The 19,826-nt window shown below is 46.5% G+C and overlaps 1 protein-coding gene across 3 annotated transcripts in view; it reads left to right on the top strand.

The window, feature by feature from the left end:
- Nucleotides 1–19,826, top strand: part of Auh (AU RNA binding methylglutaconyl-CoA hydratase) — a 105,781-nt gene that overhangs the window by 12,214 nt on the left and 73,741 nt on the right. For all 3 annotated transcript variants that reach the window (XM_042278492.2, XM_006976842.3, XM_042278491.2), the window contains one exon: nt 17,879–17,965. In XM_042278492.2, coding sequence (XP_042134426.1) covers nt 17,879–17,965 — 87 coding nt within the window. The remainder of the gene's footprint in view (nt 1–17,878; nt 17,966–19,826) is intronic.

Raw genomic sequence — 19,826 nt, 5'->3', positions numbered from 1 at the left:
TAACCGTTCTTTTGGAGGTGTGGTGACTGTGGCTCATGACCTTTAGGGTGCTCATCTTTACAAGCCTGGCTTCACCCCAAACTGCTGTAGAGTTTTACGGGATTTGGGCACATCCAGTGCAGATGAGTTATGTTTTGGCTTTAGTACAGTTTTACTGCTTCCTTAAACTGCAGCATACCGAAAAAGGTGACGTTCTAGTTCTACTGAGTGTGTGACTCAGGAAGGCGGTTACTGCCTTTACATGTGGGGAACAGTGTTCCCAGGCGGCTGCTCTGTCGGCCTGCAAAGGGCGGCGGGGTGGCTGAGTCTAGGATCTTTCCCTGTGATTCCCTCCTCGCCCAGAATTCCAATCTCTGGATGCTGACTCTTCTCACGGACAACTGCATTGTGTTTACATGCAGCAACCCCCACCCCCACCCCCCCAATCTTTCCATGTACTTTAAGTCATCTCTGGATCACTTGCAATGCCTGCTAACAATGTAAGAGCTGTGAAAAGAGTGGCAACGTGTCATTTAGGGAATGCACACATGAATTCAGGTGACATTTTCCCCACAAATATTTCTGTCTTCTTGCTTCGTTGAACTGAGGTTGTGAAATTTGTGGCTGCAGGAGGCTTGCAGTTCACAGGCCGTGCCTGGTTCCTAGGAATGTAGACCTAGAGCGTTAGGGTTCTTAGTCTGTGACTTTCAGGACCAGCTACAGTCTGGGGTGGAGGGCTACCAGGGACTGGCCCTGAGGCCTTTGGGGGCTGCATGGTTGGGAGCGTGGAGTGCTCCGGGGCTTTTAAGGCTCACTGTCATGAATTCTAGATTAGAGGTGGTGACATTCCAAAGGCACAGCGCTTCAGGTAAGCGTGCCATCCACTGGTACTGTCTGCCGTCCCGACAGGCCTCCTGATTGCCCCACAGTGATACTCTAGCCATCCTTGGCTTCCCCTTTGTCCTGTCCTGTCTCGTAAGTGATGCTGTCTGGAAGAAACTTGGGTGTTCTGGTACAGTCTGCTGTTGTCCATTGCAGGCTGTGCAAACACAGTATCACACACTATTTGTCATGTTAAGTCAGCCTGCTCACTTTATCCGAAGTTAATCTAGAATCTGCTTTATCTATGTTCAACTTTTGCACAGTCAGGGCGTTTGTTCACATTTTAATTCCTAAGTGGTCTATGTTTAGTTTTTCCTTCTGTATTCTGTTAGATACTCAGTGTTTGTGCTATAGACAGTTTGGGGCAGTTTGTTTATTGTCCTAATCCACAGCTTTTCTCCAAAGGGCGTTCTTTTCATAAATGTATTTGAGAAATACAGTTCTAGGTCACAAAAGAAACCTAATTAAGAGAATATGTGAGCTATTACAATTGTAAAGTCTTAATGTTGGTCAGCTGTGTTTGTTAGTTATTCAACATGCATCTTGAACCCACCGAATCATTAGTTACCTATTGTAGAGTACTAGAGACTACAAAACCTGGGAGCTCCGCCCATCTGTACCCCCTTTGAGAGCTCTGCATGCCCGGGACTCATCTTCCTTTCCTGTCCACCTGTGTGCTGCTGTGTGCTGCTGTGTGCTGTGTGTGCTGTGTGTGCTGTGTGCTGTGTGCTGTGTGCTATGTGCTGTGTGCTGCTGTGTGTGCTGTGTGCTGTGTGCTGTGTGCTATGTGCTGTGTGCTGCTGTGTGTGCTGTGTGCTGCTGTGTGCTGCTGTGTGTGCTGTGTGCTGTGTGTGCTGTGTGCTGTGTGCTGTGTGTGCTGTGTGCTGTTGTGTGCTGTGTGCTGTGTGCTATGTGCTGTGTGTGCTGTGTGCTGCTGTGTGTGCTGTGTGCTGCTGTGTGCTACTGTGTGCTGCTGGTGCCTTCTTCATTTTTGAAGACCTAAAGCATCTGGAGTGGTCTTGCTTCAGGTTTCTGGAGCACAGGAAGCTGTCTTTGAAAATCCTGTTTTGTGGTCTCGGGACAGAATTTGAAATGGGGCTCCACATGTATTTGCCCCAGCTCACCCCTCTGACTGTGAATTCATTCACAGTGTGTTTTTAGGGGCTGTTGGCTTGTGTTTCAGACCATGCTTCTGTTCACTGACAATGTTTCTAGTTATAGACAATTGTTTTTCTGTCCTTTTCTCCTAAAATGCTGTGAAAACAGGTAGTTATTACATGTATTATGAAAAAGATTCCTACGTAATACTAGGGACTGGGTGGTCTTGGCTTCCATTTAAATCTCTGCTGTAGAGTTGAAACTATTTTACTTACATTTCAAATCAAAATTTAAAAAGCAGATTCTAGATGAAAATATATGAAAAATACACAAAGAGAGGTCTTGCGCCTCCTTCCTCCAATAGACATTTTGCCATTTTTACTTCTTTGGTTGTGTTGTTCGGATCTTAGACAGTGTTTTAATAAAAATCCAGAGTCAGATATCAGGGTGAATGCTGGACAATCAGAGAAGCAGAGCAGCCAGCCACTAGTTCTTAGCTCTGCGAAATCCTCAGCCTAAAGAGACTGAGTTCCTGTTTTCTCACACCTAATATACTTTTCTCTGCCCTGCCATATTGCTTCCCAAGCAAAGGCATGAGATCTCAAGTGCTGGGATTAAAGGTGTGTGCCACCACTGCCTGACCTCTGTCTAATCTATTGGCTGGTTCTGTCCTCAGGCGAGCTTTATTAGGGTACACAGCATATCACCACACTGTTGTGCTACTGTACTAACGCACACAAATGTCCAAGTGTATCACCGTGCCAATTAGAATGTTAAGCAAGTGCTTGGAGTGAAGGCTGTGCCGCAGTGTGGGGTGCTGACAGCAGAGAGAGGGTGCATGCAGATGTCCCAGTGTGTCTCCAGCTGTGTGGGCTGTTGACAAGTCAGACCCTGGCTGGGGCAGATACTTTATCTTGAAACTTCTTGAAATGGCAAGTTCATTTCATGGTATTAAGCGTATCTTTGAAGTAAGTTGCTCTAAAGAAAATACAGAGTGTATTAGTGTACTTTTCTGTTTTGATAACTGACATTGTGGTGGTAACTAAGGTCCTGAATGATTGTTAAAACTGTTGAAAGCAAAGGTAGGGACTGAAACAAGGCTTTCCAGAAAGTCAGATCAGCTGTGGGAGGCAAAGGGCTGCCTAAGAGTGGTGATGGTGACTTCTCTCGACAGTTCTGTGCTGCGGATGGAACTCAGGACTTTCCCCATGCTCAGGAGGTGCCGTATCCCAGTGCTGTCCTGTCTCAGACCTGGGTGGTTTTCTTTACCTTGACTTCTAAGACCTCAAGGGAGCAAAGCACCCCTGAGTTCTCTGGAGTCCCTGTGCTTACTGTTTCCATGACTCTGCAGACCAGGAGGCACAGTGCATGTTTCCTTGTAGGTTAGAGCTAAGCTTCTGGGCTCATGGCTAGCCTGTTTGGAGCATCACAGGGAGGTGTGTGTGTGTGTGTGTGTGTGTGTGTGTGCGCGCACGCGCGCGCGCCTGGCGAATCAGCCAGCGTGGCCTTGTCATCTATCTGTGCTTTATAGGAATTGTGTATTTGATTTTAAAGTTCATCCCCTCCCCCCATTGCATATGCATACATGCTCTGAAGTCTGTTATTTCTAGATGTTTAAGATCTGCTCAGTTTTCAGTAATATTACCTTCAATGAAATTATGGAAAAGTCCTTGGCTGCATAACACATGGAAGCTTCCAGAAGCTGGTTCCTGTGGTCAGCTGTTTGTCTTTGTGCCTCTCTTCTAACACCAAGTAGTAAATACCCGGAGCTGTTTTTACATACTGTTCTAAATGAAGACTTAGCCAGCTTCACTTTTGCCCCATTGCAGTTTCTGAACAGACGACACTCAGTTCTTGGTAGTGATTCCTCTGTGCAGCAGTCTAAATTGAGTGTTTCACTGAATTATACCAGTGTGGGTATTTTCCCCCCAAAGTAAAGGTCGTTTTGCTTCTGCTTTTGAATTCTAGTAAATTGTGTTATGACTAGGACTCCTCACTAAAACCGTCAGCACACGTTGTTAAATGCTGTGTGTTCAGATGTCATGACGGGAATAGAATGTGGGAGTCTGCCTGATGAAGAAATCTGTTTAAACGGTTGCCTCAGTCTTAGGCTTTTGCTCTGGTGTGGTACATAGTTAGTTCTGTAGGAGGGAAGGGGCAGGGGTAGTGTGCTGTTTTCTGTTGCATGCAATTTTTTTTTTTTTTTTTTTACATAAAACGTTGCTAAATATTTCATTGAGGATATGAATTCCTTGTAATGACATTTACCACTTTTAAGTATATAATTGATGTTTTAACAGATGTTTAGGCCATGATGTTTCGAATGATGTACTGAGTGTGTTCATTTGAATTGCTGAATTGAATTTCCTTACAGTGACCCCCTTAAAAGGCTACTTTGTCTGCTCAGACAAAGGTGTTTGGAACATTGCAGGGAAAGTGGGGGTCATTTGTCTGGCCTGTTTGCCTGTGTGTGTTTCCCTGCTGAACATTGCTTCCTGAGCTGCGGGTTCTCTGCTCATGATAGTTGCCTGAGGTTTTCACTCTTTAGTTTTATGTGGACCACATTTTCATCAGTCACATGAATGAATAACTGAGATGATAAACTCTGAAAGAGGAAAGGTCATTTTGGTTCAGAGTTTTGGAGGTTTCAGTTCCGTGCTTGGGGGCCCTCGGTTGGGCCTGTGGCGGCCCAGCACATCATGGCTGGGATGATGTGGAACATCTTGGAGGGACATTCACATTTAAACTACAGTGGTTTCTGGAACATTCACAGCCAAGTCTCTGTCAGTGTATGGTTTTAGTCTGTTGGGTAAGTACTCAGGAGAGGAGTTACCAGGTCTTAGATAACTGTGCCAACCATGTACAAGGTTCTGAGTTAGATGCCAGGTCACAAACAAAACAGGACCCTCAAACTGAGACACTCTGTGTGTATGTGTGTGTGTCTGTGCGCGTGCGCACATGTAAGAGAGAGAGGAGGAGGCAGAGCGTCTCTGGTCTTCTCTTGCCTGGTTCTGCTATGTGTCCTGCAGTATGTGCTGTTACTGGCGAATGGCCGCAGTCTGTATGTCTCTAGAGTCTGAGCGTCTTGTCTGGTGCTCCTTTGTCACAGGGTTTTTGTTTTTGTTTTGTTTTGTTTTTGTTTTTTGTTTTTGTTTTTTGGTGCAATGCCAGTTCAGATACTTTCTCTCTCCCTCCCTTCTCCATCAGCACTTCCTCCTCTTTCTCATCATTGTCTCCTTCTGCCCTGCCCCTCCCCACTTCCTTCCCTCCTCCTCATTCACCTTTATAGGTGCAGTCTCCTTGTGTAGCTCAGGCTAGCCTTGAACTCATGATTTTCCTTCCTCAGCTTTCTGAGTGTTTGGATTGCAGGTGTGTGCCACCATCCTTGGCCTTCACATTTTTATAGAATGCATCCTTACTGAGTTGAAGTTCCTTCTTTATATTGAAACAACTATCTGTTCTTATCTAGCATGCTTTACGAGGGTTTTTCCCAGTCAGTGGCTTGCCTTTTCTTTTTTTTACAGTTTGTTTCCACTGAGGGTTGACATGAAGCATCGTTTTCCGATTTGCACCTTTCTAGTGGCTGCTTCCGAGTCCCAGCTCCTTCCTCCTGATTCTAGTGCTTTCCCTTTGAGCCTAGGTTGTATTCCGAGTTAGGTTTGTGTGTGTACGTGAAGTAGGGGTTGAGTGTTAGGGTACACGAAAATCATACGTGGTTTAGCGTTGGTTCTCAGCATAGAGCTCCTTGAGACCATGAGCACCGTGGAGTGATGAAAATGCCTGTGTTTGGTCAACAGGTGGCCTCGGCAGGGTCTCTAAATGGGTTAGAGGGCTCACTTGGTAGGTAGGTACCCTTGCCTTCATCTTCTAGTAAGTGGGTAGGGGCTGGGGGTTGAGTATAGTCTTTGTGGGCACTTATGAAAGGGGCCTGCCTCAAGAGACTCCTCCCCTGGGGTTCATTCATGCTGTGAGGGCCCAGCAGTGATGGATCTGCCCGCCCCCCACTCCCACACCACGTGGCCTGTGTTGTCTGTGAAGTGCACCTTGATTGTAATAGAGTTGGACGTTGCCTGAGTTCCTTGAGTTGTTTTAGTGGATGAGTTTGGGCAGGGCTTTGAGGGAAACCCCACATTTACATCCTGGTTGGTCAGAAGTATGAATTGCCCTAAGGATTTGTCTTGGGATTGGTATTTGAAGAGAAGACAGTCTTGAGTAGACACCTGTGTGTGCTAACTTTGGGAGCTCATGCCAGAGTTTGATTGAATTGTTGGATGCTGGCTTGGCCAGAGAACTGGAGAACTGGTGTGGATCCCTTAGAGATGGCCAGTGTAGACTGTCTACGTAATGGGATTTACAGCCACTGGGAGGAGGACTAGTCCTGCAGGCATGCCTGTGATGGACTATCTTGATTAGTTTAGTTGAGGTGGGAAGGCCCACCCTAAAGGAGGCTCCTGCATTCATCCTTGTTCTTCGCTTCCAGCTGCCTCAAGCTGCCCCCACTAGTCCCTGGCCTTAGAGATTATTCCCTCAGGCCCAGCCCCCTAAACCTTTTCTCCCTTAATTTAATTTGTTGAGATAGTTTATTACAGCCACAGGAAAAAAGGGCAAGATGGCCCTTCTGCATCTGGAGTCAGGAGTCAGTCTCGCTCACAGAAGCCTTGGTGTCCCTTACCAAGGAAGGTCAAATCGCTCAGGGCAGGGCAGATGGGAATGGGGTGAGGGTGTAGAGCCTCCACAACTTCTCTGGGCCTGTCACTCTCCTGAGAATGCCAGGTGTGCTTACTAGGAAGTCCTGGGCCTAATGGTGTTAGTGGAGATCTCTTACATAGGTGTTAGTGGAGATCTCTTACATAGGTGTTAGTGGAGATCTCTTACACAGGTGTTAGTGGAGATCTCTTACACAGGTGTTAGTGGAGATCTCTTACACAGGTGTTAGTGGAGATCTCTTACACAGGTGTTAGTGGAGATCTCTTACACAGGTGTTAGTGGAGATCTCTTACACAGGTGTTAGTGGAGATCTCTTACACAGGTGTTAGTGGAGATCTCTTACACAGGTGTTAGTGGAGATCTCTTACACAGGTGTTAGTGGAGATCTCTTACACAGGTGTTAGTGGAGATCTCTTACATAGGTGTTAGTGGAGATCTCTTACATAGGTGTTAGTGGAGATCTCTTACACAGGTGTTAGTGGAGATCTCTTACACAGGTGTTAGTGGAGATCTCTTACACAGGTGTTAGTGGAGATCTCTTACATAGGTGTTAGTGGAGATCTCTTACACAGGTGTTAGTGGAGATCTCTTACACAGGTGTTAGTGGAGATCTCTTACACAGGTGTTAGTGGAGATCTCTTACACAGGTGTTAGTGGAGATCTCTTACATAGGTGTTAGTGGAGATCTCTTACACAGGTGTTAGTGGAGATCTCTTACACAGGTGTTAGTGGAGATCTCTTACACAGGTGTTAGTGGAGATCTCTTACATAGGTGTTAGTGGAGATCTCTTACATAGGTGTTGGGCCCTAAGTCCTCACCATTGATGACTGAGCCTCACTTTCAATCCATCATCTCTGCCCATCCAGTGGAGGGGGTGGGGCTAAAAGTTCTTGCCTTCGAATCATAGCTTTAGTTTTGTGGTGACCAGTTCAATGCTGAAGCTGTGCCCTGACCCAGGAGAGTCACGTGATCAACATAACCACCAACTTGGTTAGGAAGGACGACTTTGAATAACGAAGGGCACCATTACTCCAGAGTTCAAAGTTTGGGGCTCTGTACCAGAAACCTGGAATTGGGAATGGACTCAACTTTTTTCATTCCACAGGCTGTTATTTATTTATCTTTATTTGACTTATTTATTGCATATGCATGTCCAATTCCTCTAGCAGCCATTTGTTGCGACAACTTTTTCTCCCCGTTGAATTATTGAGAGACTTTACTAAAAACATCAGATGCTATGTATTTGAGTCATGTCCAGGTTCTCTGTGATGCTGCATTAATGAACATGGCCTTATACAGCAGTGTACTGTCTTGGCTACTTGGTTAGGTTTTGCACATTGTATTAGTTTATTTTCTGTTACTGTTACAAAACACCTGAGAGTGTATCATTTGTAAGAAAAAGAAGTTTCTTTAGTTTCAAAAGTTAAAGTTCTGGCAGCACCATCAGGTGTGATCCCTGGTGAGGGTTCCCTATCTGTATCACTTCCTGGTGGACAGTATTAGAGTGGTCAGGTGTGATCCCTGGTGAGGGTTCCCTATCTGTATCACTTCCTGGTGGACAGTATTAGAGTGGTCAGGTGTGATCCCTGGTGAGGGTTCCCTATCTGTATCACTTCCTGGTGGATAGTATTAGAGTGGTCAGGTGTGATCCCTGGTGAGGGTTCCCTATCTGTATCACTTCCTGGTGGACAGTATTAGAGTGGTCAGGTGTGATCCCTGGTGAGGGTTCCGTGCTGTATCACTTCCTGGTGGACGGTATTAGAGTGGTCAGGTGTGATCCCTGGTGAGGGTTCCCTATCTGTATCACTTCCTGGTGGACGGTATTAGAGTGGTCAGGTGTGATCCCTGGTGAGGGTTCCCGTGCTGTATCACTTCCTGGTGGACAGTATTAGAGTAGCTCAAGCACTTATGAGTGACAGGAAAGCCGAGAGCTAGTGGGAGCCACAAGCTTGCTGTTTCATATGTACCACCTGCTTTCTCGGAAACTAACTGGTTCTATGAGAACTGTTTGTCCTTTGGAGGTGGCACTCCTGTGTCCCCAGGAACCTTCTAGGCTCCTCTCACAAATACCCAGCACCTCTAAACACCACCACATGGGGACCCAGCTCCCCAGATATGAGCTCTGGGAAGGGTCAAAACTCCTAATCAGAGAGGCTGTTTGCTTGAATTTATTTTCACGCATTTTGTGTTTGATGTTTTCGTAGGTGGTGTTTCTTTTTAATTTTACTTCTAATTTTTTATTCCTAGCACATGGCTGTCCACACAGCTGGCTCCCTTGATATCCGTGTGACACTCATGTTTTAGATTTAGGAGCCTTTAGTTGAGAAAGCTCGTTGGTCTGTTCATTGTAGATAGTCCCAGTATCTTAGAGTAAGCTGTTTTCCAGCGTCTTTGCCTTTCATCCTTCCTTCTCAGGGTGGATTTTGGAACAGGTTGAGTCAACATGGTGAGGCCTGTCCTGGTCCTTCACTTGACTTCTGTGGAAGGCATTGGGTCAGCACCAACCAGCTTGCCGCCTAAGATGTCAAAAAGATTTTTCTTGACCTCTGTTTCCTAGAGATTAAAGACAAAACCAAAACCAAAAACACCTAATGAGCATGAATTGAATTTTGCCAGACTCTTTAAGACAGTTGTGTTTTGTTCCTTCTTCTGGTTGATGTTATAGTAGTGACTGATTGTCAAATATTAAACAACTTGGTATCCCTGGACAAGCATCTCGGCCACAGTGTATCCTTCTTGCATTGGGCAGCACATAGTCTCTGGTTTACTGAGGTGTAGCGAGAAAGTCTGCAGTCAGCTTCATCAGGACAGCTACTCCCTTGAATGTCAGGGTCATGCCGTGCTCCTAAGAACGCTGACTTCCGGCTTTCTGGAGCCGTACACATACAATCTGTAGTACTTCTTAGCTGGTTGGTAAATTTACCAAGGAAGCCACCTGGCCTCAGGTTTCCATAGTGGGAAGGTTTTAACTGTGAATTTAATGCTTTTAGCAGATGAAGTGCTATTCCACTTAACTGTTTCTTTTGGGAGAACTTTGTTGGTGTGGGGTGGGGTGTGTGTGTGTGTGTGTGTGTGTGTGTGTGTGTGTGTGTGTTTAGGACATGGTTTTGTCAAAGTTTTCAAATTTATTGGTATCAAGCTGCTCCCAGCCCTCCCTATGCTTTTTAGGTCTGCAGAGTCTGTAGTTATTCACTGTATTTAATTTAGTACGAGACAGGACCTGTAGTGCAAGCTGGCCTCAGCCTCACAGCCGTCCACGGTTCCTTCAAGGCTGGAGGGCTGTAGGCATCACCACTGCCTTCTGACCTTTTCTCTTTCTTCTTGTTGGGTGGTTTGTTTGTTTGTTTTTTTAAGTCGGCATCTTCACCTGTAAAGTGTCTGGCCTTTGATTTTCTGTCCTCCTGCTTCAGCCTCCTGAGTGCTGAGACTACAGACATGCACTACATGCCTAGATTTTTTTTTTTCAATCTTGATAAATTTTGTCCTTCTTCCTTAAAATATTGACAAAACAAAATAATCATTTTCCCTACCCTTTTCTTTAAAAAAATTATTTCTGTATTTTTTAAAATGTGCATGGGTGTTTTGCCTGTGTGAGGGTGTGGGGTCCCTTGGAACTGGAGTTGCAGACAGGCTTGAGTTGTCATGTGGATGCTGGGAGTTGAACCCGAGTCCTCTGGAAGAGCAGCCAGTGCTCTTAACTGTTGAGCCAACTTTCCAGCCCCTACCTATCTTTTTAAAAGCTAGTTTGCTTTGTTTTTTCTTTTCTATTCTATTGACTTACTTTTCTGTGTGCTTTGGACTTAATCTTTCATTTCTCTTAAGGTAGAAGGTCAGCTCTTGCATTTGAGGCCTTCTTTTATCACGTGACCTTTCACTGTTAATGTGCCTTCCTCTCTCCCTTTGAACATGCCAGGATTCCATTAGCTCAGGACTCCTGTTGGTTCCAAGGAAGTAATTGATTGGCTGTCATTAACTTCTAACTCGGTTTCCATTTTCAGCAAACCTACTGAAATACTGTCCAAGATTTTGTACATACCGTTTTCTTAGCACATAGGAAAAATCCATTCGTAATGACGTTGTTGGCTTATCTTGCCTTCCACACCTGTCCACTCAGCGCTTTCCCCACACAGCCCAAGTGATCTAAAAACACTGCTCCTGCCCAGCAGCACTGTCTGGGTGCAGGCTGAGGCCCTGACCTGTCCATGCCATGATCTCTGCCCTTATGTGGCCGCTGCTCTTACATGCAAAGGGGACATGGCAGGTGTAAACTGATGATCTTGTGATGGGAAATTTTCCTGCTTCATCCCCTGGGGCCACGTAAGATACAGAGTCCGGAAAAAAATGGAGGCAGGGGAACTTCAGAGTCATACAAGGAGGGGTTCACAAAAAGAGCCAGACCTGAGAAACTGAGAGGGACGTGGACGCTTAGCTTACCTACCATGGTGCCTCCAGAGTCGCAGGCCTGCCAGCCCAGGGAGAGATAGTGGGGGATGCCTCACCTAGCGATAATGGTGGGTGTGTCTTGTCGGTGGTCCTTTCCTAGCAATGGCAGGGCAACCGACACCAAGAGCTTTAGGTTTCATCTGCTCTTGCCTTTCTTCTTCTCCATCACCACCGCCCCACGACTCCCTTTCTCTGCCAGGCAAAGCTCAATTTTTTTCCCGGACTCGGTGCACACGGTGCTTGGAAAATGCTTGCCTCAGCTCTTATGTCCTACTCACCTAACCGCCCATTTTCCTCCTTTAAAAGTTTACTGATGCTGTAGAATTGGCTCAGAAGTTAAGAGCACTCACTGCAGTTGTAGAGGACCTGAGTTTGGTTCCCAGCATCCATGTCAGCCTGTAGCTCCTGTGGCATGCACTTACCTCACATGCGCGCGTGCCATACACACACACACAAAACTGTAAGTCCATCTTGCTGTTGGAGGCAGGGCTCTCACTGAAATCTTAGAAATGTCTGTATTCCAACTGCGGCACCTCTACATTTTTGTTTTTTGAGACAGGATTTCTCTGTGTAGTCCTGCCTGTCCTGGAGCTCACCCTGTAGACCTGGCTGGCCTTGAACTCATAGCCTCCTGCCTCTGCCTCCCAAGTGTTGGGATTAAAGGCAAGAGCCACCACCGCCAGGCTTGCTTGTTTACTTTTGTCAGTTAATAGTACATTCTAGAAATCATTCCATGTTTAGTTCCCAGAACTGTGAAGATGACCTCTGTGAGAAGGAGGGGAGTGGGACTCCTTCCGGGGGGGGGGGGGGGCCTAGTCAGGGCCTACCCAGAGGGGCCTGGGGCTTGAGGGTTCATGTTCAGACAAGTGGTCAGGAGCTAGTCAAGGACAAAAGCTAGCAGATGGGAGGGGAGGAGGGAGGAGACGGAAGTAGGTGGTTAGTAAGTTCCTACCCTAAACTGTCTCCCAGGGCCGGGGCATGGTGGGCTGGGGGGAGTGCTTGTTTGCAGTGCAGAGCTTTGCTTTCTCTTCTGTAGTGCTTCCTGCAAGCACAGCACTTCCGGTGGAGGCGGGAGGTCAGAAGTTCAAGGTCATCCTTGGGGCTCAGCAAGTCTGAGGTCAGCCTGTGCTTCATGAGACACTGTCTCGAAAACTCAAAGGGAAGCCTGGGCTGGGGGTGAAGCTCATGGAACTTTGGGACGGGGCCTGGTGATTCTTGTAGTTTCTACTTTCTCAGTCTTGTAAGTTTTGTTTACTTCCTGAGTCTGAATAGCTTCCCTTCTCCCTCCAGGAGAGGAGGCTTCAATTCTGTTGCCAAGCAACAGGAATGCATGGCTCCTGTGCATTCTTCCCTAAAACTTCCCAGACTTCTCAGTAGGTTACAGGGTTGAGCATACTCTTTCTGAGTTGCCCCTTGTGTACAAAGGAAGTCGGTCCTGATCTGCGCTTTATTGCTCCAGGGAGAGGGAGAAGCCTGTGAGTTACAGAGGGAGGCGTATAGAAGAATGATATTGGGCACTTCATTGGGATCCTGATTCTGGTGATTTCCAGTCCTCCACTTTCAGCATCAACTTTTATAGGTTGTTCAGTATTGACATGGACTGTCAGATATTTCTTGATGGCTGTGATTATTTCCCCCAGCAGTCAGTTGAATGATCCTGCTGTAATAAAACTCCTTCCTGCTTACTGTGGAATATTTTTCTCAGCATGAGTCAAATTGAAAGTAAACCCTGCCCCATTCTAGCAAGAAATAGTTTCCATACAAGGCTACATGAAATGGTGAGACGGTGGGAAGATGAAATAATGGGAAGATGGGAGATGGTCCTGAACAAGATACATTTTAAAATACAATATTACATTTAGTCTTTTATAGGTACTAGGTTTGTAGTTTATATATGATGTGGTCAGCTGTATTAATAGTTTCACTAATGAAATTCAGTCAGAAAGAAGTCTCTTTTAAGGCTACAGGGAACTTAATAACACTTTAGTACATGTTTATTGGTGAAAACTGTGATGGGTTATGAGTAAAGGTTTCCAAGCTCGGAGCTGGATTTTGTCAGCTCAGTTTGAAGCTGCTGTGGTGACTGGAGAACTCGGGCTGCTGTGGATGCCACTGTGCTGGCATTGGCAGGGGAGTGCCGCTCTTCCAGAACGGGCTCATTCCGAGGTGCTGAGGGCACTGCTGTCCAGTCCCGGCGAGCTGCCTGTGAGTGAGGGCAGGCTCTGAGCAGGGCCGTGCCTCACCTTTGCCCGTGCTGTGGGACAGTGGGCGCCACACTGCAGCGCGACTCCACTCTCTGTTGCTGTTCTTCCCTTGCCCGCCTCTGTTTCTTGACGCAGGTCGTTGATTATTCTGTCAGTTATTGAGAGCGGGCTCTTAAAAGTCAGCTATGATGGGGCTCTGTCACTGTCGTCCTGACGTGTTTCCCTCATACTATGTGAATCAGCCACTTCGAGTTCTTTGGATGTCTTAAAATGTGTGTGTGTGTGTGTGTGTGTGTGTGTGTGTATGTGTGTGTGTGTGTGTGTGTGTGTGTGTGTGTGTGTGTGTAAACCAACATGCATGAACCACAGCATGCTGTGGAGGTCAGAGGTTGGTTCTCTCCTTCTACTTGGGATCTAGGATTGAACTTGGGTCGTCAGGCTTGCCCAGCAAGTGCTTTTACCCACAAACTAGTAGATAATCTTACAGAACAGTGGCCTCTGGCTTGGTGTGCGTTCACCCTTTGCTCTAGCCGTTCTTTGCCCTATATGTTTTAAGGTGCCACCTTGAAAGCAATATAAAATAAGATGGGGCATTCGTGGGAGCTGGAGGCGAAGTTTTCCGTTGATTGATGAAGACACTGACATTCTGGCGAGACTGCACAAACTTCGGGATTAGCTGTGAAGGCAGTTAGCAAGGTTTCAACCCTCCCTGCTGTGGGTAAATGCTGGAAAGGGAGCCCTGCAGGCAGGCCTCAGTGAAGGAGGGAATCTCCCCTCACTGCGCCTTTAAGAAAGGAAACAGAGTCGGGTATCACTGCAAGCTCGAGGCCAGCCTGGTCTACACAGTGAGCTACACTCTAAGACCCTGTCTCTAAAAAACTGTGACCATGAGCAGCTGCCACCACCCTAGGTGTCAGCCAGGTCCCAGGTAGGGGAGTCCACCTTGCTGAAGGTTCCGGTGGTTATGAGCAGTCATCACCTAAGATAGCGTAGTGGGCTGCCCTGGCGTCCTGGAACCCTGGCTGGGGCAGCAGCAGAATAGGAAAGGACAGACACAGCATGGTAAAGCTAGTGTCAGCTGGGCTCACGGAGGAGGCTGAGCTGTGCAGGCAGGAGCTCTCTGAAGAGGAGCAGACTCAGGCGTGAGCACCAGGAGGAAGAAGCTGCAGCTGCTGGTCTTTGCTGTACCACTCAGTTGTCGCCATTCCTCGTGAGCCTTGTTCTTCTGGGTAACAGAATGGCCAATTTCCCATGAGTCCAAGGCCTTGGAGTCCAGCAATGCCCGCTCACACAGAACTTCACTTACTCAGGGCTTCCTCCGCTCTCTACAGTGAGACGTGATGTCCTTGCTTCCTCAGTAAACCTTTGCAGAGTTGAATGCAGCTTTTATATACCCTGGGAAATTAAAAACGTCCATGCAGCCTGCTCTGTGTGTCAGTCAATCCACTACAGTGGTCGGCAAAGAACGCACAGTGGTGTTGAGGTAGAGTGGTGGCTGTTGTCTTAGCCAGCTTCCGTCACTGACAGATCTTGGAGACAGTCATTTATGAAGAGAGGTGGCTGTTCTGGCCCAGAACTCTGCAAGTTTTCCATCCATGACTGGTTGGCTCCCTTGGGTTGAGTGGATGGGCAGGCGGCAGGAGCATGTGGGCAGAGCAGTTACTTCTCAGTCAGGAAGGAGAAGGGTTCCTTCACGGGTATCGTCCTAGTGACTTAAACACCTCCTGGGGGATCCTCATAACACCACCCTGGGGATGAAGCCTTGTCAGTGTATATCTTTGGAAAATTCCACAAGAGTGAGTGGATGTTAATTTTCTTAACCCCCTACACCACAGCTGTTAGGCAGTGTCCATATTAGTGAACTAGATTTAATAAACCATGCTAAAGTGTTGATGTACTTCAGAACATCATGCCATGCGTGATAAATATGTATAATTTTACCAGCTTAAGATACATTAGTTAAAGCTATGAACAAAAACGCAGTTTAGGGCTATAAAGCATGCATAGTGGGTATGTGGGGTTGGCGGGTTCATCTATAACACTGTACTATTAGGATGGGTGTGTGCTCCGGTCATGTGGGGTTGGCGGGTTCATCTATAACACTGTACTATTAGGATGGCTGTGTGCTCTGGTCATGTGGGGTTGGCGTTCATCTGTAACACTGTACCGTTAGGATGGGTGTGTGCTCTGGTCATGTGGGGTTGGCGGGTTCATCTGTAACAGTGTACCGTTAGGGTGGGTGTGTGCTCCGGTCATGTGGGGTTGGTGTTCATCTGTAACACTGTACCGTTAGGATGGGTGTGTGCTCCGGTCATGTGGGGTTGGCGGGTTCATCTGTAACAGTGTACCGTTAGGATGGGTGTGTGCTCCGGTCATGTGGGGTTGGCAGGTTCATCTGTAACAGTGTACCGTTAGGATGGGTGTGTGCTCCGGTCATGTGGGGTTGGCGGGTTCATCTGTAACACTGTACCCTTAGGATGGCTGTGTGCTCCGGTCAGGACTACTGTACTGTTGTAGTGCTTAGGGTTGGGCAGAATGTGCTCAGAGTTGGTCTTGAACCATTTTGGGATGCTTGAGACATCTTATAATTAATTTTCTCCATGAAGAATTACAAAGTAACGAGGAAGGAAGATGTTACTGAGGTCTAAAGACGGTTAAAGTGATTCATACATTGGTTAAAGGCGGAGTGGGTGCCCCGGTTCAAATGGAAGGTGTTCCTGGCTCTTCCTACTGGTTTGTGAGTTTTCGGGTGCTGGAGCCGCTCCTCTCAGGTCTTGGTTCTGCAGCTTCCTTAGCCTTCCCAGAACTGAAGAGGGGAGGGTAGGGGCCGGCTGTGGTGTGTGACTTGGCCAGAGGGAATGCTGTGGCTGCTTTGATCTTTTATCCAGACCACTAGAACTTTCTCTGTTATGTGCAGTAAGGCATTTTGCTGTTTGGAGTCTCTAGTGACTTCTCCTTTGGGCTGGCAGCTTGGGCTAACTGGTGCGGAGGCCAGCTCTCCATCTGTCTGGCGTACGTGCACTGTAGCGTTCCCACTAACCTTAATCATTTCTGGTCTTCCAAAAGTATTTGTTTTTCTTTATGAGTGTTTTACCTGCGTGTGTGTGTGTGTGTGTGTGTGTGTGTGTGTGTGTGCGCGCGCGCGCGCGCGCGCGCGTGCACTGTAAGCATGCCTGCTGCCCACAGAGGTCAGAGTATGGCATTGAATTCCCCGGAACTGAGTTAGAGGTGGTTGTGAGCCAGCATGTAAGTACCAAGTCTGGGCCCTCTGAAGGGCAGTAAGTGCCCTTAACTGCTGAGCAATCGCTCCAGCCTGGCTTTTGTTTTGAAATTGAGAGGTTTGTGCCTTCTCTCTTCACTAGGACATTTAGAGGCTCCTGTAGAGCTATTAATTAGCCTCTTTTCAAAATTGTATCTAGATGAGTTCTCTCTCTTACCTGGGCATGATTCATGGTACCACAAAATGGTTATAATGGAAACATCAAAGCTCACTTTTAAATTTAACTTAGTGTGTGTGTTCCACAAGGGTAAGGACTTAAGTTTGGATCTTTAGTGCTCCTGAAAGAAATCTAAGTGTGAAGGTGTGTGTGCAGTTAGGACTCGGTACCGGGCATGTGGAGCCAGGATCCCAAGAGCTTGTCTGCACTTCTGCTCGTAATTGTTTTATTTAAGTCCCTTTTAGAAGAGTGTGTCCCAGGTCCATTAACTGTCTGTTAGTGCCGTTCAGGGCCTTCCCTGTGCCCACTGCATAGCATTGCCTGTGCTTTCCATTGTCTGTCCTGACGTTCCAGTGACATGTGCGCTGAGAACTGGTGGATTGTGAGGCCAGTACTGAAGTGATTCATGGGAAGGTGTGTGTGTGTGCAGCTCCCCTGGGTACTATGCATAGTGTAGTCTACAGTAAATTGAGAGAGTGAGCAGCCACGTCAAGGCTGGGTACTTAGTTTGTTCAGTGGGACATCTTTTGGTGAAACCCTGTCTGTTGAGTTCAGAATGAATGACCCTCTGAGGAACTCCTGAGGTTTGTTTTTATCTGTTCCAGATTTAGCGTTGTGTGATAAAGCCATAATTATGAAATCATCACTTGACTTTAAGCCAGCATTTCTCAGGTTGCGTTTACAGTCACCATGGTGACTCATTGTACTTTGCCATTTTCACTGCTTTGGCCGTGAGTCCAGAGCGGAGGTGGGTAAACCTCCAGCATCTCTTCAAGATGCAGGTGACAGCACCAGTCTGAAGTCATGTGTGACAGTGTCATTGCGTTTGTGACTTCAGTGAATAAACGAGTGCTTGAGTTCTTGTAGAGCAGCAGCAGTGGGTGTAACATGGTCTTCCTATGAGCGTGAAGGGTGCTGAGAACAGAAAGCTGCAGGATACTGCGGGGCACCACCTGATCAGCATGGACAGACAGGCCTTCTTTCTTTCCAGCGTCACCACTGGGAAGGACATGTGACATATAAATTCAGTGTGCCTTCATGTGGCATTAGTCCTCAGTAAATGTCTCATTTTTTGCTTTACAATTGTCTTATGTCACCATCTCACTTGTAAACACAATGTCTTGCAGGTGCTGACCTTAAGGAAAGAGCTAAAATGCACTCCAGTGAAGTTGGTCCCTTCGTCTCCAAGATACGAGCAGTAATCAATGACATTGGTAAGTGTGGTCACATCTTCTCCGTATGCTTAGGATGGGCTTTCTGTCACAATTGTCTTCCTGTGCTGCAGTCAAGTATGTAGTTAGATAATCAGGAGCTGTGGCTGCTTAAGCACTCTATGTATTTTATTTGAAAAGATACGTGAGATATGAGGACTTGAGTTTGATCCCTAGAACACATGTGAAAAGCTGGGTGCAGTGGTGTGTGCCCGTGATCCCAGCACTGGGGAGGCAGGACCAGCCAGCCAGTCTAACCTAATTGGCAAGCTCAGGCTCAGACAGAGACTGACTCAGAAAGTAGATGGAGAAGGAGTAAGGGAGACACTTTGCCATGACCTCTGACCTCCACACACATGTACACATGGGCACTTCAACAAATGTGTACACACGTGCACACACACACACACACACACACACACACACACACACACTTCCTCTTTTTTTCTCTTTTTTAAGTTTTTGACTCATAGATTATTGACCAAGAGTTAGGCAAGGTGATGCAGAGTCTGGATGAGGCAGGAGGATAGGATTACAGGTGAGGCCAGCTGAAATTACAGTGAATTTGAGGCCAGCTCACTAAAACTTTTTCTCAGAAAAACAAAAGGAAAAAACTAATAACTGAAAGATAAAGAAGATTGCTAGTTATTGCTCTTAAAGCTACTGTCTTAATATAAATAAAATTATGCACATCGATAAATCTGACAATATTAGCAAAATTAGCATTGCTGGCATTTCACCACTTTGTTGTGAATCCAAAAGGACAAAAAGTGGTAAATAACTTTTTTAAAAAAAAGGGACCTGAACAGCAGGACTGTCAGGTTTGATTTAATAGACTCAACCGTAAACCAGAGAGCATGTATCATTCTTTCAGAATCTTTGTAAAATGTGCTGAGCCAGAATCTAAAGTCAGTTAAATTTTCAGAAGATAGACACATAGAGACATTGTTCTTGGTTCACAGGACAGTAAGTTAGAAACAAATAGATAGATTTAGGAATCATGTACTTACATGTTTAAAAGGAACTTGGGCTGAGTTATGAGTCAGAGGAGAAGCTGTGAGCAATAACTCAAAGACTGAATGGTTACATTACTGTATGTCCAAATCGTGAGACTTGGTGTAAACACTTAAGGGACATTCTCAACCTTAAGTTCATGTCAGCGAGAGCAAGTCCACTGATGATAGATAGCAAGGCATCAGCAAAGGTTAAACGCTAAGGAAGTGTCGGGAAAGCATCAATGAAAGGACCAGAAGTCAGTGACACATGAGAGTGACAGCCTAGGTCAGGCCACTCCTGAGAGCGTGGTGCATACCAACATACTACCAACATACTTCTGTACCAGGCTTGGTACAGAAACCGCAGAGAAGGTGAAGGGAATGAGAAAATATCACGGTGAAACTCAATGCCAATAGATGTGAAAGACGAAACTGAACCAGCTGTTAAAACTGTGACGCTTTTCCTCCTCAACCTCTCATCTATCCCCCGCCATGCCAGACCCACGGCAGGCTCAGCTTAAATGTCAGGGACTTAGATCTCAGGTGTCATGGAGCTGCTGGGAGGAATCTTTACACCCTGTACCAGCCTTTCCACAGGACAGTACCACGGGAGTCAGCTAATGAACGTACAACAGTTTTTATGCCCAAACCCAACAGAAATGGTGGAAACAAGCTGATGTCTGGGAGTGTGGGTAAGACCTGCAGATTGAGGAAAAGACAAAGTTGGGGTTTCTAGGAATGTAAGGGTGGTTTCCATTGGAAAAAGCTAAGTTTAATCATGACATTAGGCAGTTAAAATAAAATCATATGTTCACCTTATATAGTGAGAAAAGCACTTGAGAAATGTTAGTCTGTATTTATGGAAAAGC

This window comes from Peromyscus maniculatus, chromosome 5, assembly GCF_049852395.1.
Source record: "Peromyscus maniculatus bairdii isolate BWxNUB_F1_BW_parent chromosome 5, HU_Pman_BW_mat_3.1, whole genome shotgun sequence".
Taxonomy (NCBI): Eukaryota; Metazoa; Chordata; class Mammalia; order Rodentia; family Cricetidae; genus Peromyscus; species Peromyscus maniculatus.
Note: the sequence above shows the minus strand (reverse complement) of the source record. Positions and strands in the feature narration are given on the sequence as shown.